The sequence below is a fragment of the Peromyscus eremicus genome, chromosome 1, assembly GCF_949786415.1.
Source record: "Peromyscus eremicus chromosome 1, PerEre_H2_v1, whole genome shotgun sequence".
Classification (NCBI taxonomy): domain Eukaryota; kingdom Metazoa; phylum Chordata; class Mammalia; order Rodentia; family Cricetidae; genus Peromyscus; species Peromyscus eremicus.
In genome coordinates this window covers 132,425,212-132,449,407 of record NC_081416.1, presented here as the reverse complement: position 1 = coordinate 132,449,407, position 24,196 = coordinate 132,425,212, and the positions used below count along the sequence as shown (strand labels likewise).

Below are 24,196 nucleotides of genomic sequence, written 5' to 3'. Positions count from 1 at the left end.
TCAACTTGAGGCAAACTAAAGTCATTTGAGAGGAGGAAACCTTAATTGGGAGAATGCCTCCACAAGATTTGGCTGTAGGCAAGCCTGTAGGGCATTTTCTTAATTAGTGATTGACGGGGGAGGGCCCAGCCCATTGCAGGTGGGGCCACTCCTGGGCGGGTGGTCCTGGGTTCTATAAGAAAGCAGGGTGAGCAAGCCATGATGAGCAAGCCAGTAAGTAGCATCCCTCCATGGCTTCTGCATCAGCTCCTGCCTCCAGGTTCCTGCCCTGTTTGAGTTCCTGTGCTGACTTCCTTCAATGATGAGCAGTGATAATCAAGTGTAAGACAAATAAACCCTTTCCTCTCCAACTTGCTTTTGGTCATGGTGTTTCATCGCAGCAATAGAAACCCTAACTAAAGACAAGAAGCCTAGATTTGATGCTAGCTACTATTTTACCTTCCCTGCGCCATCTGTTCACTCTCCTACAATTTCCTTTCTTGAGCCATTTGGACATAAGTTACATGGTGACTAGATGTGATTCCTCAGCCTGTTTTGTTTTGTTTTGTTTTGTTTTACAAAGACTACAGACAGAGTCTTATCTAGCTGTCTTAGCTGATCTATATTGCTGGAATAGAATGCTCTGACCAAAAGCAACTTAGGGAGGAAAGTGTTAACTTCATCTTATAGTCCATCATGAGGGGAAGTCAGGAACTCAACACAGGAACCTGGAGGCAGCGAATGAAGCGGAAGCCATGAAGTAATGCTGCTTATTGGCTTGCTCCTCTTGGCTTGCTCAGCTTACCTTTTATACTGCTTGGGGCCATCTGGCAAGGGATGGTACCACCCCCAGTTTTTATCCCACCCAGGACTCAGTGTGTGATTAGATATTACATCTGATTGTCATGACAACAGTTCTCTTTAATTTGGAACTTTTCTATGGGCTTAGTCTTTTATGATATTAGTATTTTGAATTAAAATGCTTATTTTTATTTTATGAGGTTGTTTTGCTTGCTGATTTTCCATTTAGTCTTTGACATTGGTCTACAAACTAAGCTCTGCTTCTCTTTTGGTTTCAAAGAATTATTTGTATGAATATATAAATAACTTTTTCAGTGGCTTATAATTCGTTATGATACTTACTTATATTTATGTTCAAATGGCCCCAGTTTGGTTAGTCAAAGCCTTGTGAGCTGGTTCCCATCTTCTTGGGACAAATTGATGTCATATAGTGCGGAGCCCTCCCTTAATCTCCATCAAGACAGGCTCCTCCAGTCTTATCTCGCTTCTGCATGCCCCAATCTCCCCATAACCCTCCCTCCCAGGAGCTCTGGCTCCTCTACTGTGGAGAGGTGTGAGAGGTCAAGGTCTTGACACCAGCTGTCCTAACTGCCACGGGGTATCTACTTCTTCACTCCTCTCCTTCCATAACATCTATCTTCTACAGTGAGAATGCCAGATTCCCGAGTCAGTACACTCAGTCTTGTTCATGTGAGCGCATTTGTCCTAAAATGATGTCAGCACTTCTTCACAGTTCTTCCACCTTCCTCGGCCAAGACTGTTTAGAGTCACTCATTCCTTCTTCCTCTCTACTGTCTTCAGTTTGGATGACGGTAATTTGAATTTGTTTGCTTCAATTTTTTTCTCAATGTGTCCTGTGCTTTTTCAGTTTTAAATACATAGACTATTTCAAGCCCTTGAAAAGTCAAGACTACAAAGGATGCAGCCAGAGAAGTATGGTTCTCTGTTGTCGCTCTCTCCCATTTCTCCTCGCCTGGTCCTTTGTAGATAGCTGACTTCACTGCTTGCCAGTTACCGCTCACTTTCTCTCTGTACTGGTAAGCAGATACAGACATGCTCTGTTTTCTCTTCTTTCTTGCATGACTTGTAACATGTCACATAATCTCTTTTGAACTTAGCTTTTTTCATGTCACAGTACCTCCAGGAAATGACTCCGTATCGATTTACAGAGATCTCCCTAATGCATTTTAAACAGCTACCCAGTATTCCATTGGGTCTGTGTATTAAAACTGATGATGCCAATCTCCTTGTGGAATTTTACAATCACAAATAACCCTGAGTTGAGTTTTTGTACAAATGCTTTTTTGTGTTCTTAGAAATGTATCTTCAGTGAGATGGCTGGGTTGGAAGAGCCATGTGTACAATAATAGGTCCTCCATTTCTGTTCATTCTGCTTCTGTAGCTCACCAGACCCCAGGCTGAAAGTATTTGGAAAGAATGGAAGCTGTACACCATGGACACGCTTCTCTTCTCACTCCTTCCTACACAACACTACAATTTACACTGCAGCTACATCTTATTAGATGCTGTATGTCACTACAGATGATGTAAGGAACACAAGATTGTGTGCATAAGTTAAATGCAAATATTTGGACATTTTATGTAAAAGACTTAAACATCTATGGGATATCTTTGCGGAAGGGCTCTTCCCCATGAACCAGTTACCCATAAATTTGGGGAACAACTCTATATAGTTTTCTTTGATATGATCATTGTTTTGTCTTGCTGGCCATTTTCTAGCGTTTTTAATTGATAACTTCTGATCTTTCGTTTTCATCAAAATAGATGTTAGTTATTATATATTCTCAGATGCATGCACTCCTTACATTCCTAGTATTTCATTATCCTCATTTTAAATTCTGTACCTCTCCTCCCTCTTCCTGCCCTGCCGTGTGTGTGTGTGTGTGTGTGTGTGTGTGTGTGTGTGTGTGTGTATACACACACACGCACGTGCCTTGGGTGTCATTCCTCAGGAGTCCACTGTCTTTTGTCTTTTAAACAAAACCTTTCACTAACACTTAGACTTTCCATTTAGGATAAGCTGGCTGGCCAGCAAGCCCTGGGGGTACATCTGTATTGGTGAAATTATTAAGGCCACTCCACATAGTTAAAAGGGAGGTTTATTTTGTGGGGTAACTTACAAGTGAATGGATAGTTTACAGAGTCTGGGAAAGGCATGGCACAGTCCAGAGGTGTTCTCTGGAGAACTCTGCTCGGTCTACCTCCAGCGTCCAGGGTCCAGGAACCAAGAGAGCCGGCGCATCCAGATCTCGGGTCTTCAGGGTCCTCTCTTGGCCCTGCCTTTGTAGGCATGACAGTTACCGAAGAAGCCTCAGTGGGTGTTGGAACTTCCAGATCAAAGCTGGAATGGCTACCCACTACACACCTGCCTCTGGCCACCAGTGTTGTGTTAGGATTACAGGCACACACCACCTCATGGTGTTGGGGGTCAAATTCTGGTCCCCAGGCTGGCAAGACAAACACTTCACCAACTGAGCCAACCTCTCCTGTTTCCTCCTTTCCCCTTCTTCCCGCTTTCTTTCCCTTTCCTCCATCTTTCCTTCCTTCCTTCCTTTTTTTTTTTTTTTCCCTAAATCTTGGCAGGATCTTGCTATGTAGCCCAACCCGGCTCTGAGCCACTGCTGTCCCTGCTTCTACCTCCTGGAGTGCTGCTGTACAGGTGTGTACCACAACCGACTGCATTTCTTCTTCCCACAGCTGCTTACTGGGTGGTTTTCAATCTCCACGTGGCAGACAAGGGGGTCTCTTGCTAGGAGTGGTCTGTGACTCCAATGAACTTAATTCCTCAGCTCCTTCCACTCAGTTCTCTAGAGTAACATTTGTCCGCCTGCCTGTCCACCTTTCTGACATCACCCAACTGTCATTTTCCAGAGCCATTTCTCACCCTCTGAACCACCCCAGCCCAAGAGAAACCTCATTTCAGAACTTTTGTGGTGTCTGTTACCCATATCACACCACAAGACATGTTTGACTAAATTTTACCAATTGTGAAAGACACCAGAGTAGCTGCTTAGACCTTGGTACCAGACGTCTGGGTTGGAAGCCAGCTCTGTGCACAGTAGCCCTGTACACAGTAGCTCTGTGACCTTGGTCAGGTGACAGACATTCTCCGTGCCTTAATTTCTCCATTATACGTGGATATAAATGACAGCATCTCTTATGATGAAGATGTAAGGAGTGACTACTTACAAATAGCAAGTCTTGGCATATTCTAGGACTTACGACCAGTAGAAGTCAGCTTGTGCTCTTACCACGGGAAGCTTCTTGCTCATGGTCATGAGAGATACAAAGTCACATGTGAAATTATCACTGCAGTTGTTAGAGGCAAAGCCTGAATGCTGAACGTCTCAACAAGATAAGTTCGGCTATGCTCCTGAAGCATGCTAATTAAGGGGGCAGTGAACAGTGGAAAGCAGAGAAAGGGGATTTATTCACTGTGGTTACAGCGGGAAGATGAGCTTACTGCAGGGGCCCAGGGACCCACCCAAGCCCATCTTTGGGGTACTTATATGAGATTTAGGTTTAAGTAGCGGACTAAAGGTATACATAATTAAGCAGTGCTGCTGAAGACATGCCCCCATCATTGGCTCAGTTCCAGACTGCCAGCAAGGTGGTAAATTGTGAGGGCTGTGTGAACTCTCTCCCTAGGATAATTTGATGTGGGATGTTCTGTATGTCAAATGTGTTGCTGATTGGTCAATAAATAAATCACTGCTTGGCCAGTGGCCAGGCAGGAAGTATAGGCGGGACTAACAGAGAGGAGAATTGAGAGAACAGGAAGCTGGGTGAGGGAGACACTGCCAGCCGCCACCATGACAAGCCGCATGTGAAGATCCCGGTAAGCCACAAGCCACGTGGCAAGGTATAGATTTATGGAAATGGATTAATTTAAGCTGTAAGAACAGTTAGCAAGAAGCCTGCCACGGCCATACAGTTTGTAACCAATATAAGTCTCTGTGTTTACTTGGTCGGGGCTGAGCGGCTGTAGGACTGGTGGGTGAGAGAGATTTGCTCTGACTGTGGGCCAGGCAGGAAAACTCTAGCTACAATAATTCCTCCTTTGTGGGGAGTGTAGCAGGGCTTCAGGCTTTTCCTTCTCCGGGATGAGCTGCCTGGGGTGCGGGGGGTGGGGGGTGGGGGGCGGGCGACGACTTAATTCTTTGCAGACTATTGTTTCCATAGTCTGATAGCACAAATATTTCTACTTAAAATAATCTTCCTTCTTGTCAGGACAGTTACAGACAGTATTTGTTCTAGACCCAAACAGTTAGCAATGTTGTGCTGGTCAGGCTGGAGTTTTTGTAGTGCTCCTCCGTGCGTCCTTGCCAAGTGGCTGCTGTATTTGCCCAGCCTTGGTGGGCATGAAGGTCCATTTTTCAATGGCCTCTTTTCAGAATCTGTTTGCACACTGTGGAGACTGAAAGAATTCAAGAGAGGAATAAGAGAACTTCATCAGGCTTTGTCAACACTTTGGACGATTTGGTCAAGCGACATACCTCCTCTGTGCTTCAATTTCTCCAACTCCAGTTTCAACAGACTGAGCACACTTCCGGTAGCACCTGGACAAGCCTCCCAACGCTAGAGAAGCCCATAGAGTGGTCCCACTCCTAGTGCCTAGGTCCAGAGCGTAGTTCTCAATTCTACAGTGCACCCAACGTTGGTCACGTCCCTACCCAATTTTCCTTGCTACCTGAAGTTTTGCCCAACCATCCCATCGCCCTCAGCATTGACGCCTATACTCCAGCTTGGCCTCATCACTTCGCCTCTGCAATGTTGCCCCGCCCTGACCCCGCCCATATCCCCGCCCCTTTACGATGCCCGACTCAGGCCCCGCCCCTTGAACTCCTTATAGCCCCTCCCCTCATAGGCCATCGCCCCGCCCTCTGCACCGTTGCCCAGACATGGCTCCGCCTCCTGTCCGCACATCGCTCCGCCCCTTGCAGGGATACCCAGCCTCGGGCCCGCCCCTCTCCCTCCGTCGCCCCGCCCCGTGTGGTGATGCTCCCCCACAGACGCCGCCTCCCGAGGCTCTTCAGCTCCGCCCCGTCGCCTGGTCGCTCTAGCTGGGCCGGCGGGCGCGGGTGACTTGGGGAGGCTGCCATGGCGGCCCAGGCCCTGGCGGCTCAGGCCGTGGCCTCGCGCCTGCAGCGACAGGAGGAGGACATCCGCTGGCTGTGCGCGGAGGTGCAGCGCCTGAGGGACGAGCAGCTGCGCGGGCCCGAGCGGGGCCAAGCCGAGGGCCCGCGCCTGACGCGCGAGGTGGCCCAGCTCCGGGCGGAGAACCGCGACCTGCGCCAGCGCCTGTCTGGCCTGCGGCTGCGCCTGGCGGAGCAGCGCGACCCCGGGGCCAGGCGGGCGGCGGCGCAGGAGGTAACCCGGCGGGCTTCGGGGGACGCGGCGGCCCAGGCGCACGCGCTCCGCGGTCTCCAACTCTGCACCCCGGCACGGGCAGGGCTGCAGGGTGTGTCCCCGCCGGCGCCCTGCCCGCTGCCCACGGCCTGGGGGAACCGCTAGGTTTAAACGACTGAGGGGCACGCCTCAATCCAGAACTCTGGAGGCTGAGGCAGGAGAATGACTGAGTAGTCTGAGGTCAGCCTGGAGTAAATAGCGAGTACCAGATCGGCCAGGGCTGTGTAACAAGACACTGTCTCAAATAAAACTTTGTAAAAGACCGCTACAGTGTTTAGGGTTCATGGTCTCCCTGGGGGAAGAGGACCAACGATTTCTGTTCCCTCTGCTGGCTGGTTCTGTGCTATCTATGACAGGTTATTTTTACTGTCTTGTTTGGGCAGTCTACTTTGAGGGCTTATATGTGTTAGCAGGATTATTTGATTACACTATTTTCATGTTTTGGAAGATTATTAAATAAGAAATTAAGTTCTGAAGGCTTTCTAAAACTGAGATGTGTTTTTGTTCTTTGCCAAGGGTAAGCATGGTGCACTGGCCACATCTAATGAAAGAGTCTGGTGGCAGCCACACATTTTCCAGTGGCATTATCTGTTTAAAGTTTAGTGGGGAGAGAGAAGCACAGAGACAGAGACGTGTATTCCAGGGTATGGCACCCATGGCTTCATGCATATTGGGCAAGTGCCCTACTGCTGAGCCACATCCCCAGCTCTTGATTTGAGGCATTTTAAAGTCAAAATACGTTTCACATCCTTCGACAGAAAGGGCTGAACTCTGAAACTTGATCCCTGAGGGTTTTAAGTAGGTCTTGGTTCCCACGGCCCAGCAGGGGCTCTCAAACCTTGGGGCCCCTGCCCTGAGCTGCCTGGCTTCCCTCTTTCCTTGGGTTTCAAATGTGTTGCTCTTACCTGTCATTGACGTGCCCTTTATCTTTCAGCCTCCTACCCAAAACCAAGAAAGGGACACCAAAAAGAAGAGACTGAGAGAGAGTGAGCCCGACAGGGAGGTAAGTCGTTGCTATAGAAACGACACTAACTATTCGCAGTCATTTTAAACATGGGTCTGCAGGACTTGGGGGAAGAACATAATTACTAATGAAGTTACTGTTTGGGCCACATCAGTAACCTCTCGATGTAGAGTCAAGCTAGCCACTGGCTGGATTCAAAGAGCTCTCCAATCTTTTTAAGGTGAAATAACAGCTCTTATTTACTATTACCTGCTTTTTTTTTTTTTTTTTTTTTTTTTTTAAAGTGAGTATTAAAACAACCAGCAAGGGTTTATGGAGACTCAGCACTTGTTAGGCACAAAGGAGGAATACCTAGCCTCAAAGATATTAGTCTAGTTATGTAGACCAGACAGATGCAGGACAGACCACTAGAGAGGCAGACTGAGAGGACACAACCACCTCCATATGCATATACATGTTCCTCGTTTGTGGATTTTTAAATCCAAAAATACTTGGGAAAAAAGCTTCTGTACTGACTTCATTGGTCATTATTCCCTAAACAGTACAGTATAACAAGCTATTTCCCAAGCATTGTATTTTGTTTTTTAGTAATCTAGAGATGACTTAAAGTATATGGGAGAATGTGAGAAGATGTATCAGTACTGTGTGACTTTATTAAGGACTCAAGCATCCATGGGGGGTCTAGAAACCCAATCCTGAGGATACCAAGGGTTGGATATTAAGAAGTGCTGCACTGTATAGCCTTGCATAAATATACTGTAAACAGTATCCAATCCTGAGGATACCAAGGGTTGAATATTAAGAAGTGCTGCACTGTATAACCTTGCATAAATATACTGTAAACAGTATCCAATCCTGAGGATACCAAGGGTTGGGTATTAAGAAGTGCTGCACTGTATAACCTTGCATAAATATACTGTAAACAGTATCCAATCCTGAGGATACCAAGGGTTGGATATTAAGAAGTGCTGCACTGTATAGCCTTGCATAAATATACTGTAAACAGTATCCAATCCTGAGGATACCAAGGGTTGGATATTAAGAAGTGCTGCACTGTATAACCTTGCATAACTATACTGTAAACAGTATCCAATCCTGAGGATACCAAGGATTGGGTATTAAGAAGTGCTGCACTGTATAGCCTTGCATAAATATACTGTAAACAGTATCCAATCCTGAGGATACCAAGGGTTGGGTATTAAGAAGTGCTGCACTGTATAACCTTGCATAAATATACTGTAAACAGTATCCAATCCTGAGGATACCAAGGGTTGGGTATTAAGAAGTGCTGCACTGTATAACCTTGCATAAATATACTGTGAACAGTGGGAGAGGGAGAGGTCTGTGCAGTGTTCAGAGGTGTTGGGTAAGGGGGGGGGGTCTGCTGGAGGGGTGTGGACAGAGGGGACACTGCAGGCAGGGGAAGTGGGACTGAGCAGCCGGCTCAGTGGGCTGAGTTGTCCACCTGACTGTAAGCGAATGACTTTCAGGTGAAGCAACCGACTTTTATAAAAGAAAGACTGAAGCTCTTTGAAACATTGAAGACAGATCATCAGCTCTTACCTGCTGCTCAGGAAAAAAAGAATGCAAGCAGTGTGATCACCGTGAGGGTGGCTGGTGGGAAAACAATGCAAGGAGAAAGGTGGAGAACGACACCTTACCAAGTGGCCACCGAGATTAGGTAAGAACCCCTCCCACACACAGACACGCATGCACACTTAAGCACGCTCACATGCACACACGTACACATACACCCACGCACACATACTCCTTGTGTATCTATCTGCCTCCTTCCCTACCTGTTGTGAATGTATTTGGCGAGGATATACTATAGTATTAAGTAGTTGTGCCAGAGCCCACTGAAAGGTTTTCTTAGACACCACTGAAATAGTTCTTTTCCTGCCAGAGTCCAGCTCTGGATGAGGGCAGGGTCTGAAGCGGGTGGATGAGAGAGCGGAGATGGAGAAAGCAGACATGGGACACTTAGTTTTGTTTTATGGGAGATGGGCAGAGAGGAAGCACATCTCGGTATAGCTTGATCTACTCTGACAACCTTCATCTCTCACAGGCTTTATTTATGCACAAAATCATTTCCTCGTAGATTTTATTCATTGATTACAAAGCCTTTCCATGGTACATACTTTCTCTAAATTCTTTCTTGATTATATAAGCATATCAAAGTAAAAGAAGCAAAATGAGCAAACAGCAAATGTCATGACAACTAAAATCTAACATGATAAAATCAATTATTTTAACTCAGTGACTTTTCCTTAAAACCGGTGTTGTAAAGCTTTGTGGTTACAGAAATGCTAGACAAGATGACTCTAAGTTAGACTAAGTCAATAGACATAGAAATAGACGTTATTTCCTACTACCTCTTATATCAAGCCTCTCTTGTATTATTCTATTAATCTACTATAGTGAATATCTGATCTTTCTATGGAAACCCAATCCCTCAGGCCTGGTTTGATTTTTCTTTTCTTTCTTCTGTTTTTCTTTTGTGTCTGACATGAGACAACCATCGTTTCCTCTGACTTTTGAAGTGCTCTGCTCTGCCCTTTATTCTTTCTACAGTATCAGAAAAGTCCTGATCCGACAAGTCTGCTCAGGAAGCCAGGCAGTTCACTGATCCAAAATATTTCCTTTTGTGTCACTGTCGTAAACCCTGTCTCAGTATGGTCCCTATCTTTATTACAATCCTGCAAAGGATAGAAGAACACCAAGATTCCTAAAACTGCTTGCTTTGTCTTCAGGAGGGTACCAAGGCTTGTTACTAATTTTACAATCAAAGTCTTTTCCTGTCCATGCTGGTTCTGTGGTTCTGAGGTAGAACATGAAAACTTAATGATCCAGTAATAGTTTATCAGCTTCTAAAATTTCCCTGAGTTTTTCTTCTTTAATGATTTTTTCCAAATCCGATATCTCCTGCCATCTAATGCCATTTAAGTAATAGGGTCTAATGAAGACTCAATTTCTTGCATAGCTGATTCTCCTGAGGAACTACCTTAAGTTTTATTCTTAACATCCGCTTTTATAAGAATTGTTAAATTATCCCAGCCCTAGCCTTCAGTGAGGGGCTCTTAACAGCAAGGAATTCAAACCCCAAGACATAGACCAGAGTTGTGTAGCAAATTCCACCAAGGGCAGTGAAGGGTGAGTCCCAGTCATCCAGTCACTAGAGCTTTGTCAAGCAGCGCCTTCAAGACACTTGGCATCACCTTTTTTCTTATTCAACTAGCTAACTAAATTAAATGTGATGACTATTTTCCTCTGACTCCTAAAAAGACCATGCAATTGAATACAAGATCATGATCTCTTCCTGTGTAAAAGGTCCAGATTTTAAAGTTCTAATAAAATATATACACTAGAGAAAAAAAAAATTGTACCCTTGACAGGCCATCCACACTGACTGTATTCATGCACCAAGTAATTTTCATAAATGTTTACAGTTTTTCAAAGTGTGATTTAAAGATACAAGTCGACCCTGTTGTCAGTCACAGAGCAGTACTTGTCCTTCCTAGGAACTAGATACATTAATAAAGTCCTGATTGATGGAAGTTCCTGCTCACCCTATTTGCTTCCTGCTGCTGTGATGAACACGATTACCGAAAGCAACTTGGAGAAAGAAGCAAGGGTTTATCTGGCTTTCAGGTTACAGCCCGCTCTCTCTAGGTGTGTCGAGGTGACAACCAAGATGAGCCACCACACTGGTGTTAGTGGAGATTATTGGAGTCTGGTGGACACCTGCCAGATTTCCAGATTCTTTTGTCTAGGAGCAAAGCATTGGACCTGGACACACATTTACTAACAAATGGCACACTTCCAAGGAGGGAGTCACAGGCAGAGCTGGGAGAAAGTTAGACACTCAGTGGCAAACACAGAACAAAACTGGGACTTTTAAGTCCCCTATCACACACAGGCTTTTGGATCATTGAATCCCTGGCCTTTCTCCATTGTCCTTGGTGGTAGTCTTTTTTTCCATCAGCAGGTTTTCACGTGCTAATTTACAGCCTAGCCTTCAAACACCCTACTCCCCACCTTACACTCCTGCCTTAGTCACCTCCTGAGAGCTGTGGTCCCAGAGATCCTTTGGGGATGCTGAAAGAGAGTGATCCATTTTTCATAACTGCTTACACAGGGATTAGGGGCATAGCCCTGCCTAGAAGGACCAGGAAACTCTCACCCTATTCTAATTTTGTGGAGAAGCTAGGGTGTGGTAGGGATTTACTGGAATCCCTGCATCACAAGGAGTCTAGTCTAAAACTGGTGTATTCCAGAAGACACACATTTTACAAGCGTGCTACAAACACTGGTCCAAACGAGAACAACATGGTTGTGCCAACGAATGGTCCCCAAAGGGCAAGAATCAGAAAAGCCATGGCTACAATTGGCCCCTGAGAGCAATCTTCATATACCTTGTTCCCAAGGGTGAGATCCCTTGGTTATATATCAACAACATGGCAAAACACAAGAGAACAATTTTAAGAAGGAATCAGGTAAAAGAGTAGAGTGTCCAGGATAGAGTAAAAGGGAAATGGTGTGAGGTTGTAAGCATTGAGTACATATTTTATCCGAACAGTGACAAGAGAAAAAGAATGAAAACTATATATAAAGGCAGGTTACAGCTACTAATAGACTTGTAGATGGGACTTACCTTTGTATTTAAGAAGTTAAGGCATCCTTGTTTGTTTCACAGAGAATTTCTACATCATTCAAGAGTTTGCAGGTGGAAGACACCTGTGTTCAGGATGATTTTTGAAGCCGTGGAAACTTGGAAGTTTTATTCTAGAGAATAACTTTGTTTTAGTCTGAATGAGATAGGCTTCTGTCCACCCAGAGAAGGTGTCAGCACCTGTCAGAAGATATTTAAGTCTTTGAGAAGGTTCATCGACCTGCTTTGCTTTGGGTTCTGTAGGCTGTAAGCGTCTTAGATGACCACATGTTACAGAGCAGCTGGAGAGGTTAGCCATGGCTCTAGGAATGTCTCCTGACTTTGAGATGAAGTCTGCCCATGTACATGCATGCCATGCTGCATTATCAGGCCACGTATGGAGTGAGTCCCGAGACCCCAATAACAGAAATAAGTCTTTTGGCTTCTAGGTATTTCCATCTATATCTGCATCTACAAGTTCATTTGGTAGGCTATCACGATGGTTGTCTGCAGTTGTTTGAGTGCAGACTTTTACCAAGGCACCTTGGAAAGCATCAGTCTTCGAGGGCCACCCTCATTAGAGATGAAGGCCCAGCCTCCTTTTAGAGCAGTGGTTCTTGACCATCCTAATGCTGTGACTTTTTAATACAGTTCTTCATGTTATGGTGACCCCCAACCATAAAATTATTTTGTTGCTACTTCATGATTGTAATGTTGCTACTGTTATGAATCATAATGTAAATATCTGTATTTTCCAATGGTTTTAGGGGACCCTCATTAAAGGGGTTGGTACCTGCTGTTTTAGAGTGTAATATTCTCCCCCAATGTGGTTCCCCTCTTTTTAGAGGGGCAATGCCCTGTTTCTTAGAACTCTGTTGAGGTCCAATACCATGACCTAGTGCCTAGCTTGAGAGCAGTGGCAAGGCACTCTGTGCCTCTGCTGTTAGGAAAGTTTGGCATTGTATTTCAACAGAAACCATTAGCAGTTCATTGCCCTTGACATCACAGTTTTAATTTGAATTTTTTTCCTGAGAAAAGAATGGCTACTAACGTGTGTGTTCAAGATTGTTCATTAGAGCAACAACAAACCAAAATCCACAAATGTAACCAAGATGTTCAGCAAGTCTTGGTTCTCTTGTAATGATTAAATAATGTGCTTTGGAAGTCTGTCCACAGATAAAGACAGTGCCATAATTTATTGTTAATTTTACAAAATGGGTTACAAAGTAACATATACAAAAGGATGATATTAAAAATTTTATATTGGTGTATGTATAAAAGATTATGGAAGACCGTTGATCAAACTGTTAACAGTCATTTTTGAGAGATATGATTACAAATATCCCACACTCCCATCTCGTGCTTTGCTAGGTTTCTTCTTATAACTTGATTACTCAGTAGTTTTCAAACCATGAAAGTTATTTTAAAACAGGAAGGAAGGAAGGAAGTAAAGAAGGAAGGTCGGTCTCTGGAAAATAGGTAAAGGAAGCAGACAGTTCACTAAAAGTAAATTAATCATCAAATCAAAGCACTAGTCTTCAATATCACACTGACAAAGATTTGAAAAATCATTTAGGGTGAGTGTAAGTGTACTAGACTATATTTATCATAAATCTGTGAAGGCGCCTGCCCTCAGCCTGCAGTTCTATTTCTGTGTACTTACAGGGGCACAAGGAGGCATGTGCTTTGAGGGCTGCGTGTGTCCCTAAGAGAGCAAAACCTAAGGAGACCAAAAGCTAGGGCTTCCTCAGTAAACAGAACACTTCTAGACTGCTTGGGGTCTCTGACTGATAGCATAGCAACAAAAAAGTAGACTATAAAATTATGTTCATAACTAGTTTTTCTTTTAACATGGATAAGAAAGTGATATAGAAAAAGACTAGATAGTGATATAGCAAAATGTTATAAACAGTTATTTCTAGGAATAAGGGTTAAGATTTGTATGAGATTTTAATTTTATTATTTGTGTTTTCTTTATTTTTCAAGTTTTAAAAATAGCAAATGTATGTGACTTTTATACATAAAATAATTGTTACAAAATAAAAGCTCTCTATCTTATTAGTTCATATTTGTACTTTCCAGCTATCCTTTTTGAGCCCTGAAAATTATTTTAAGCTTTTCTTATAATGAATTATAATGTGATAAATGTTAACCTCAAATGGTTTTTCTCCTAATAGTCGAGAATTGGCTGAAAATACAGTAATTGCCAAAGTGAACGGTGCATTATGGGACCTGGACCGCCCCTTGGAAGGGGATTCCACTGTAGAGCTGCTGATGTTTGACAATGAGGAAGCTCAGGCTGTAAGTATTTAAAAACCAATCTGCCAGAGTCGGGTCTTTATGATATAAGAATTACGGGAAAAGCCATACATTGAAATCAAGGGTGATGACACTTCTGCTTCTCAACATTTAAAGTTACAACATGGCATTTAATGATAGCTAATGAATATTCGTAAAATGTATACTCAGCTAAGCAGCCCATGTTTGTTATTCTTAAAATAATCGTTTCCTTAGGTTTAATATTTTAGCTATTAAATCAGTGTGTATTCAAAATTAATTCCTAGTCAACTCTTAAATGTATGCATTTAAAATTAATATCCATGGGAGAATTTGGACAAAAATCCTTTAAGTAGTTGTAAATGCAGTCTTTTATATGATAAGTGTCACATTTTGTATGTCTCCGATATGCATATAACCTCAACTTGTAGCCTCCTTTCAACTGACTTATTGCCTCTGTAAAAACCCACCTATGGCTAGCTGACGTTATATTATCATGCTTTCTGGATGGTAAGAACTGTATAACTTCTGATTAAAATATGCCAAGGTTATTAATTATTTTTTGTCACTATGTTAAAACATCATGACCAAAAGCAGCCTATGGAAGAGTTTCTTTTGGCTTAGGGATCTAGAGGGGCAGTCCATTATGGCTGGGAGGTGTGGCAGCAGGTGGCTGGAGCAAGAAGCTGGCTGATCGCATTCCCATCCACATGCTGGAAGCAGAGAGAGCAAACGAGAAATTGGGCTAGGCTATGAGCTCTCAAAGCCTGCCTTGGTGATATGCTTCTTCCAGCCAGGCTTCGCCTCCTAAAGGTTCCGAGATCTCCCCGAACAATGCTAACAATGCTTGCTGGGGACCAAGTGTTCAAATACCTGATCCAGGAGGGACAGCTCTCACTAGAACCTCTGCACCAAGTCTAGCCATCAAATTGTTAAGCAATGTAGTATCAATAAAACCATGTTCAAAGGCGATTCTGAAAAATGTAAGTCCATCAACTGCCCACATCTTGCAGGTGTACTGGCACTCCAGTGCTCACATCCTGGGGGAGGCCATGGAACTTTACTATGGAGGCCACCTGTGCTACGGCCCACCCATTGAGAATGGATTTTATTACGACATGTTCATTGAGGACAGGTAAGGCTGCCGAGTGCTGAGTTCTGACTGCATGTGTACATACCATTGTTTTATAATGGTTTCATATTATAGCTCAGTCATAACTCATTGTGTGATTATCAAGTGATTAGCTAGTTATGAAAAAATTTTTCATATGAGCCTAGATTGGAGAGTAACTTTCAATATACTTGCTCGATCGTGTCACTAATTCAAACCAGAGTCATGTGCTCCATGCTAGAGAGCAGTTGTCCACTTCTGCTCACGATGGTCGAGGCACTGTCAACTTCACTGAATGTCTCAGGCACGTGAGTGCCAGGTGGTGGTTCACAGGGCTCTCACACTCAGTAGGCTTGGGCTAGAAATCATAGCCCTGTAGCCCTGCCCTCATCCACCCCTGCTCTGTCTCCTTCACAGTTCCCAGGGACACCACCAGTGGCCAAAACTGAAACCTAATTCTTCCGTGCTCCCTAACACTCCCATCTAGCATCCCAGTCCAGTTCTGATCCCCTGTGCTCTTCACCACCCATCTAGCAGCCCAGTCCAGTTCAGATCCCCTGTACTTCTCACCACCCATGTAGCAGCCCTGTCTAGTTCAGATCCGCTATGCCCCTCACCACCCTTCTAGCAGCCCTGTCTAGTTCAGATCCGCTATGCCCCTCACCACCCATCTAGCAGCCCTGTCCAGTTCAGATCCCCTATGCCCCTCACCACCCATCTAGCAGCCCTGTCCAGTTCAGATCCCCTATGCTCCTCACCACCCATCTAGCAGCCCTGTCTAGTTCAGATTTGTGCTTTCACTCAGGCTCACAGCAGCTCTTGCTTGGGCACATATAGAGCATTTTGACTTTGTCCATCACTCTCAGGCTGTGTAATGGCCTCCTGAACAGTATGTCTGGCAATATGTAGCTAGGGTTTTTATTTATTTTTTAAATTTTTGTTTGTTTATTTGCTTTTGAGACACGGTCTCACTGTATATCCCTGGCTGGCCGGGAACTTACTTTGTAGACCAGGCTGGCTTCCACATGCTGATATTAAAGGCATGTGCCACTATACCTGGCTTATATCACTATTTCTTATAGTCTTCTCCTGTCTGAACTGTTTTCACCAGTAAGTTTAGAGCAGTGGTACTCAACCTGTGGGTTGCAACCCCTTTAGGGGCGCATATTCAGATATTTTGCATATAAGATATCTACAATACGATTTATAACAGTAGCAAAAATACAGTTATGAGGTGTCAATGAAATAATTGTATGCTTGGGGGTCACCACAACATGAAGAACTGTATTAAAAGGTCAGAGCATTAGAAAGCTTGAGAACCATTGGTTTAGAGTATGTTTATTTATAATACTTTGACCCTAAGTATATGAGGTTTTTGTTTTCCCCATGTAACAAGTGATTCTCCAGCCTTCTGGATACCAACTAGTCATTAACCCAGACCTTCAGCTCAAGCCTCAGGCCTATAAGGTGACCACTTGCTGATGCCAGTCTCAAGTTGAGGCTTTCTGCATGTCTGACCCACAACCCACTACCTGAGTTCAGTAGTTGGTAACTGGCTCACAGAAAACTATTGCGTTATTGTAAAGTCTGTCCCAGCAGCCAGGAAGGGTGTGGTTGGTGCTTCTCATGTCTCTTGGGCTGTACCACCTGCTTCACAGCTCTTGGAGCCTTGTTGTCCAGTTCATTTTCAATGGATGTTTCGTAACATGCACATATTCAATGTAATCACTGGCCATTGTTAATAGAGTCCTCTGTCCCTTCTCCCTTTCTGGAGTGGGGTTTGGGGCTAAAGCTCCACACCTCTATTAATGCCTTCGTCTTCATGTCATTAGTACAGTGAAGGCATGGATACAAGTCAAGACACTCTGTTACCACAGTAGCATGTATAGTGCCTTCTCTTGTCACCATACCCCAGTTTCATGTGGGCAACAAGAGCTTTTTGACTGTTTACCTGACAATCTAAGGCAGTGGCTCTCAGCCTTTCTAATGCCAATCACACACACCTTCCTGTGAGGCTAGCTCCTGCCAGCCAACAAGGGCAGGGATATGGGAAGCCCATCATACAGCTCTCTGGACAGAAGTGTACGTGCCTGAAGTACCAACTCAGTTTAGAAAGCAAATCAATTAGTAGTGAAGGCTGCAGAACCAAGGAGGAAGGAGTGGGTGGCATCTAGAAGATCGTACTGAAGCTCAGGGTCTCTTCTTCTTTGGTTTTTAGAGTAGTATCCAGCACTGAGTTGTCTGCCCTGGAGAATATATGTAAAGCTATCATCAAAGAGAAGCAACCATTTGAAAGATTGGAAGCCAGAAAGGACTCACTCCTGGAAATGTTTAAGGTAACTAGGAAAACTTAGCATGAAGTTCTCTCATTAGGAAGGAATATTAAAAGCTATTAACATAGACTAGCTTTTTCTTTCCTGTTGTTTTTCTTTTGGCTTAGCAGCTACACCTGAATCTACTGATATTTTAACTACCATTGTTATGCCCAGATCATAGGTACCCCAAAAGACAACCATGGAGACCGAATTCCATATGTAAAAGCAGAGAGCCTTTATTTTTAAGCTCTGAGCTTGGTCTCTCTGTCTGTCCCACACAGCAGCGCAGCAGCAGCATGAGCAGAGAGCCCAGGGGGTAGGGATTTTATCATAACAGAGATTGGGGTGAGGGGATTTCCAGGGTTCAGGACCCTGATAGGCTGACATTTATCTAGGAGTATAGGGAATGTTTGGAATGTCAGGTATTTCCTCTTAGATGTAGGCCCACCCTGGGTGAGGTCAGCTTATAGCTTTTCCTGGGTCCAGGGGTTGCCTGCCAGAAGCTGTGTCTGGGCTTCTAAGCCTGTCATGGCAGCTGTGTGGTCAAGATGTTTTAGGCCCCCTACACTACCTGTGCCCCACTGCCCTGCAGTCAGCACCCTCTGCTCAGACCACCGCCTACTGGGATTTCTCGTCCCACTGGCACTAGCTCGGCCAGAGCTACCAAATGTAGGGTTTGTTTTTTGGTTTTGGTTTTTGGTTTTTGGAAACAGGATTTCTCTGTGTGGCTTTGGTGCCTGGATCTTGCTCTGTAGACCAGGCTGGCCTCAAACTCACAGAGATCCACCTGGCTCTGCCTCCCAAGTGCTGGGATTAACCACTGCCCAGCCAAATGTAGGTTTTTAACTAAGTCTCTATTATTCTATTTACCAATAAAGACTCAGGAGTCAGATGTTGGGGTGAAAACCTGCTAGCTCAGAGAAGCTGAGAAGCAACCAGCTGACCTTTCTTTTTGGTAGGAGACCCAGCAAGAGAAGCATCTCTCCACTCATCCCAAACAACAACCAAAAAAAGACAGAAAATCTCTAAGTCCCTCCCTGTTCCTTCCTATGTGTCTCTCTAATCTCAATCCTCCTCAATCCTCCTCAATCCTCCATCCTCTCTATGGCTAATTCCTATCCACTAGTTGTTGGCTCTGCCCACTGACCCAAGGTTAATTTTATTAACACAGCTTTGGAGTTTCACAGTGTGATATATCTCACATGTCCCTCCCTGTAAATAAGTGACTATTGCCCAGCTGCCAGTTGTATATTCTGCAGAGCTGTTGTGGGGTGTCAGTGGTCACATGGACAGTCTGCAGAGCTGTTGTGGGGGTGTCAGTGGTCACATGGACAGTCTGCAGAGCTGTTGTGGGGTGTCAGTGGTCACATGGACAGTCTGCAGAGATGTGGTGGGGTGTCAGTGGTCACATGGACAGTCTGCAGAGCTGTTGTGAGGTGTCAGTGGTCACATGGACAGTCTGCAGAGCTGTTGTGAGGTGTCAGTGGTCACATGGACAGTCTGCAGAGCTGTTGTGGGGTGTCAGTGGTCACATGGACAGTCTGCAGAGCTGTTGTGGGGTGTCAGTGGTCACATGGACAGTCTGCAGAGCTGTGGTGGGGTGTCAGTGGTCACATAGACAGTCTGCAGAGCTGTTGTGAGGGTGTCAGTGGTCACTGGCTGTACCATTTCCCTCATGTTTCCTGAGACATTTCAGGCAATCATAGGCAGGTAAAGAGCCAGGAGAGTCATTTTCATGTATGTTTATAGGTCTGATCAGTTTGGAGTATGATTAATATGGCACTGCTGGGATTACTGATCCACTTGGAGAATGAAGTGTTATTAATTCTAAAGCAGTGATTACTGATCCACTTGGAGAATGAAGTGTTGTTTAATTCTAAAGCAGAAAGTATGACCAATTAACAGCTGAACTGGAACATCTGACCACCGCTCCCAACAATATCTATTTATAATCCTATATAAACTCCTCCAGTCTACGTTTCCTCCCTCCCCTAGAATTGTTTATGTGCGTAGGTGTTACCTGAGTGTATGTCTGTGCACCATGTGCATACTATGGCTGTGGAGGCCAGCAGAGGGTATTGCAGTCCCTGGAACTGGAGTTACAGATGCTTGTTAACTTCCATGTGGGTGCTGGGAATCAACCTGGGTCTTCTGCAAGAGCAGCCAGTGCTATTAACTGCTGAGCCAACATTTCAGAAGCCCCTTTCTGAGTTCTTAATTAATTTTCTTGTTTGTTTTAAATATCTAACCTAGAGTGACTTGCATAAAACTTCAAGGGTGTCTTCTTTTTTTGACCAATGCACTTAAATAAATTAGATTTTTCCATCCGGGCATGGTGGCAGGCAGATCTCTGTGAATTCGCCGCCAGCCTGGTAAGTTCCAGAATGAGCTCCAAAGCTACACAGAGAAACCCTGTCTCGAAAAACCAAAACAAACAAACAAACAAACAAAAAATTAGATTTTCTTTTCAAATTACACATATCAAAGAAAACACATACTTTGAAAGTACATCATTGTCAGCTTAGGGTCTTGAATTTAAGAGCTAAATGGTTTTGATTAAAGGTACAATTATTCCTTTTTGTGTGGCAAAGTATGTAAAAGTGACTGTCTTAGGGTTTCTGTTGCTATGACGAGATACCATGACCATGGCAACTCTTACAAAGGGAAACATTTAATTGGGGTGGCTTACATATTCAGCTGTTTAGTCCATTATCATCATGGTGGGACATGGTGGGTGTGCAGGCAGACATGGTGCTGGAAAAGAAGCCGAGAGTTCCATATCTTGACCCACAGGAAGTGGTCTGAACTAAGCATAGCTTAAGCATAGGAGACCTCAAAGCCCACCTCCACAGTGACACACTTCCTCCAACAAAGCCACACCTCCCAATAGTGCCACTCCTGATGAGCTCATGGGGGCCAGTACCAGTAGTAACTACCATAGTAACATTACCATTTTAGCCATTTTTGAATACACAGTTCTGTGGCACTGAGTATATATGGAAACATCAGCACTGTCCACTCACAGAATGGTTTCACCTTCAGAGTGAAAACTCCGCCTTTAAGGACCAACTCTCCACTCCCTCCACTACCCACCCTGGCATGCAGCCCTCTGCTTCCTGTTCTGTGAGTTTGAGAAGAACTCAGTTCAGTGACTCACACACTGTCTGCCTGTGACTGGCTTGTTTCACTCACTGTGAGGTCTTCAAGAGTCACTAGTGGTGCAGAGTATGCCAGAATTTTCTTCTCTCTTTTTTTTTTTGTAAAGGCTAAATAATAACCCCCTCCGTGTGTGTGTGTGTGTGTGTGTGTGTGTGTGTGTGTGTGTGTGTGTCTTTGTGTTTGTCAGTTCATCTGCCCATAAATACTGGAATTGCTTACATTCTAACAATTGTGTATATATACTGATATGAATATGAGCATAGAGATTTCGGTTTGAAATGATGATTTTTTACTTCATATATGTATATACATCATACACACACACACACACACACACACACACACACACACACACACATACACACATATATATCTCAGAAATGGACTTTCTGGATCATGAGGAGTTCTATTTTCAATTTTTCAGAGTGTTCCATGGCATTTTCTATGGCAGTCTCACCATTTATAGTCTGTACAGTTTTTCCACATTCTTACCCACAAATCTAGTTTTCTGGATTTTGTGTTTTATAACAGCCATCCATTGGGTGTGGAGTGGTGTCTCATTGTGTCTTGTTTTGCATTTTCTTAGGACATGACGATGCCCAGCCTCTTTCAGTGCACTTACTGGCCATTTGTATGCATTCTGCTAAGGCATGGCAGCTGTCTTTGAATGACAGGAGGCTTGTTGCTGGTTGGGTTTGCATTATATCAACTTATATGTTCCTGGTGTCAGTCTCGACACATCAGCCAGTCACAGATGTTACTTCCATTCTGCGGGCTGCCTTCACTTTTCGGCTACTCCTAAGAGCTAACCATACCAGCTTTTGTGAAGGAGGATGGCTTGACTTGAACATATTGGGGTGAAGCAGTTACATTGTACAAAGGCGGGCTTTTTTTCTCTCAACAACTTTCTTTAGTTACTTAATATGAATTAATACTTGATACTGTGATTATTGCAATAAAAACAGAGAAAAGAAGCCGGGCGGTGGTGGCGCACGCCTTTAATCCCAGCACTCGGGAGGCAGAGCCAGGCGGATCTCTGTGAGTTCGAGGCCATCCTGGGCTACCAAGTGAGTTCCAGGAGAGGCGCAAAGCTACACAGAGAAACCCTGTCTCGAAAAACCAAAAAAAAAAAAAAAAAAAACAGAGAAAAGAGTGAATTACCTTAGTATCCTCACTGTAATTAATGATACCATGGCTTTTTAGCAAATGAAATGATGTAATGGTAAACTTTGTTTTTATGAAAATCATGGAAATGTGCCCTAAGAACGGGGTTTGTTTTATGTAGTTAAAATGGGATCTTCTAGAAGAGTACTGTCCAATAGAATCTGAGCCAAGTGTATAACTTTGAATCACATGATAGCTACATTTTAAGAGTAAAACAAAGATGGAATTAATTTTAAACACATAGCTGATATAAAAAATACGTGCATTCCATCTCTGTGGTCCTATGTGTTTATACTCACAGCATGGTCATATGTGAGATTTTACCAGCCATGTGACTCTGGAGTCCTGTACTGGACAGTGTCGCTCTTTGCTGTGAGCACAGCATGTCCATAGTGTCCGAACACCTTGAATAGAGTAGGTTGTCTCTCAGAGCTTCTTAAAAGGAATAGTTTTCCCATTAAAACATTTGTGTAATAATATGTAAACATTTTTTTTGTAGTACAATAAGTTTAAGTGCCGGATTCTGAAGGAGAAAGTCGACACTCCAACAACCACTGTTTACAGGTTTGTGTGTATCAGCTTTAAGTGGCTCAGTGGGGTCTTGGAGCTTAGCAGCAGCTGCCCTGCGTCCTGGTGGGGAACAGAGGATGGCTTTCTGGTTTTATCACAGTGATGGGACAGTTAAAAGGATGTCTCCACACACAGTGCCTTCAGAAGATCTTTTGAGGTGTTTGAATTTGCATGGAGACAGTGATCTGTGATCTGAGGCTCGACAGGTCGTTCCTGTCACTGACCCTGAATGAAAGCTTGCCCCATACGTGTAGACAGTGCATCCTTTAAAACCTGTGTGTCCTGGCTGCCTTGCCATGGCTGTAATAAAACACGCAGAGCAAAAGTAAGTTAGTGGAGAGAATGCCTTATTTGGCTTACGTCTGTGGGCCACAGGCAGCCACTGAGGGAAGTAAAGGCAGGGATCCAAGTAAGCACTTGAAGCAGAAACCCACAGAAGGAAGGCAGATGCAGGCAGAGCTCTGTCTTCAAGGCCTGTCTGGTCTATGTATTGAGTTCCAGGACAGCCAGGACTACATATAGAGACCTTGTTCCAAAAAAAACCAAACCAGCAAACAAAAATAATGAGGGAGGGAGGGAGGGAGGTTGGGAGGAAGGAAAGAGAGAGAGAGAGAGAGAGAGAGAGACAGACAGACAGACAGACAGACGGAGAGAGGGAGGGAGGGAGGGAGGGAGGAAGGAAGGAAGGAAGGAAGGAGAAAGAAACCCTGCCTCCTGACTTCCTCTCTGCTAGCTTCTTACATGACACGTGTCCATCTGCCTAGGAAGGTGCTTCCCATGTTGGGCTGGGCCCTGCTATGTCAATTAAGACAAGACAAATCCGTCACAGACAAGTCCACAGACCAACATAATGAAGGCAGTTACTCAGTTGAGACACTGTTTCAGTTGATTCTAGGCTGTGTCAAATTGATGGTAATGCTAATTGGGACAATGTGATAATGTGGCTTGTAATGAGCAGTCCAAATATAACTATGTCTGGGCATGTCTTAATCTCTCATTATAGGTGTGGTCCATTAATTGACCTTTGTAAAGGCCCCCATGTAAGACACACTGGAAAAATTAAAGCCATAAAAATTTTCAAGGTAAGGGTGTTTTTTTAAGTTTATAAATATAGCAAACAAGGTAAAGTACAGAAGGGATTTCCCTCATGTCTGCTATAGTTTGAACATGATGGTATTTTAAAACTCCTCATTCTTATTTCACTAAAAGTAATGTTTTAGAATCTTGATAATTAAAACACTATGTAGCTTCTGATGATTATTTAATCTTATTCTAAATAGTATAATGCATATCTTTTATATGGCCATTTCTTAAAGCTTTATTTGTGTGTGTGTGTGTGTGTGTGTGTGTGTGTGTGTCCCTGCAGAGGCCAAAAGTGTCAGATCACTGAAGTTACTGCCTGAGGTGGGTGCTAGGAGCTGAACTCAGATCTTCTGCAAGAGCAGCAAATGCTCTTAACTACTCAGCCACCCCTCTAACGCTCTATACAGTTTTTAAGTATACTGTTCCTTCTTTAGATGCCCCTGTATTCACAGGTTTCACATCTATGGACTTAATCAACTGCCAGATGGAAATATTTGAAGAACAAATTGTGTCTATGCTGAGCATGTATAGACTGTGCACTTGGGGGCTGGGGATGGTGGGGTGGGGTGGTAGTGATGTCATTGTTTCCTAAATAGCATATTGCAACAGATACTTGCATAGCTTGCATTAGGTACTCTGGAGATGGCTTAAAGTGTGCTTATACAGGCTTGTAAATGCACTGTTTTATAGAA

The 24,196-nt window shown here is 44.1% G+C and overlaps 1 protein-coding gene and 1 pseudogene across 1 annotated transcript in view; one reads left to right on the top strand and one right to left on the bottom strand.

Moving 5' to 3' along the window:
- LOC131917894 (uncharacterized) overlaps positions 1-5,903 on the bottom strand; it is a 103,964-nt pseudogene extending 98,061 nt beyond the window's left edge.
- Tars3 (threonyl-tRNA synthetase 3) overlaps positions 5,821-24,196 on the top strand; it is a 57,221-nt gene continuing 38,845 nt past the window's right edge. Inside the window, exons 1-8 of the mRNA XM_059273291.1 lie at positions 5,821-6,171; positions 7,145-7,213; positions 8,665-8,855; positions 14,003-14,126; positions 15,116-15,237; positions 17,432-17,549; positions 22,351-22,415; positions 23,425-23,503. Coding sequence (XP_059129274.1) covers positions 5,902-6,171; positions 7,145-7,213; positions 8,665-8,855; positions 14,003-14,126; positions 15,116-15,237; positions 17,432-17,549; positions 22,351-22,415; positions 23,425-23,503 — 1,038 coding nt within the window. The 5' untranslated portion in view covers positions 5,821-5,901. The remainder of the gene's footprint in view (positions 6,172-7,144; positions 7,214-8,664; positions 8,856-14,002; positions 14,127-15,115; positions 15,238-17,431; positions 17,550-22,350; positions 22,416-23,424; positions 23,504-24,196) is intronic.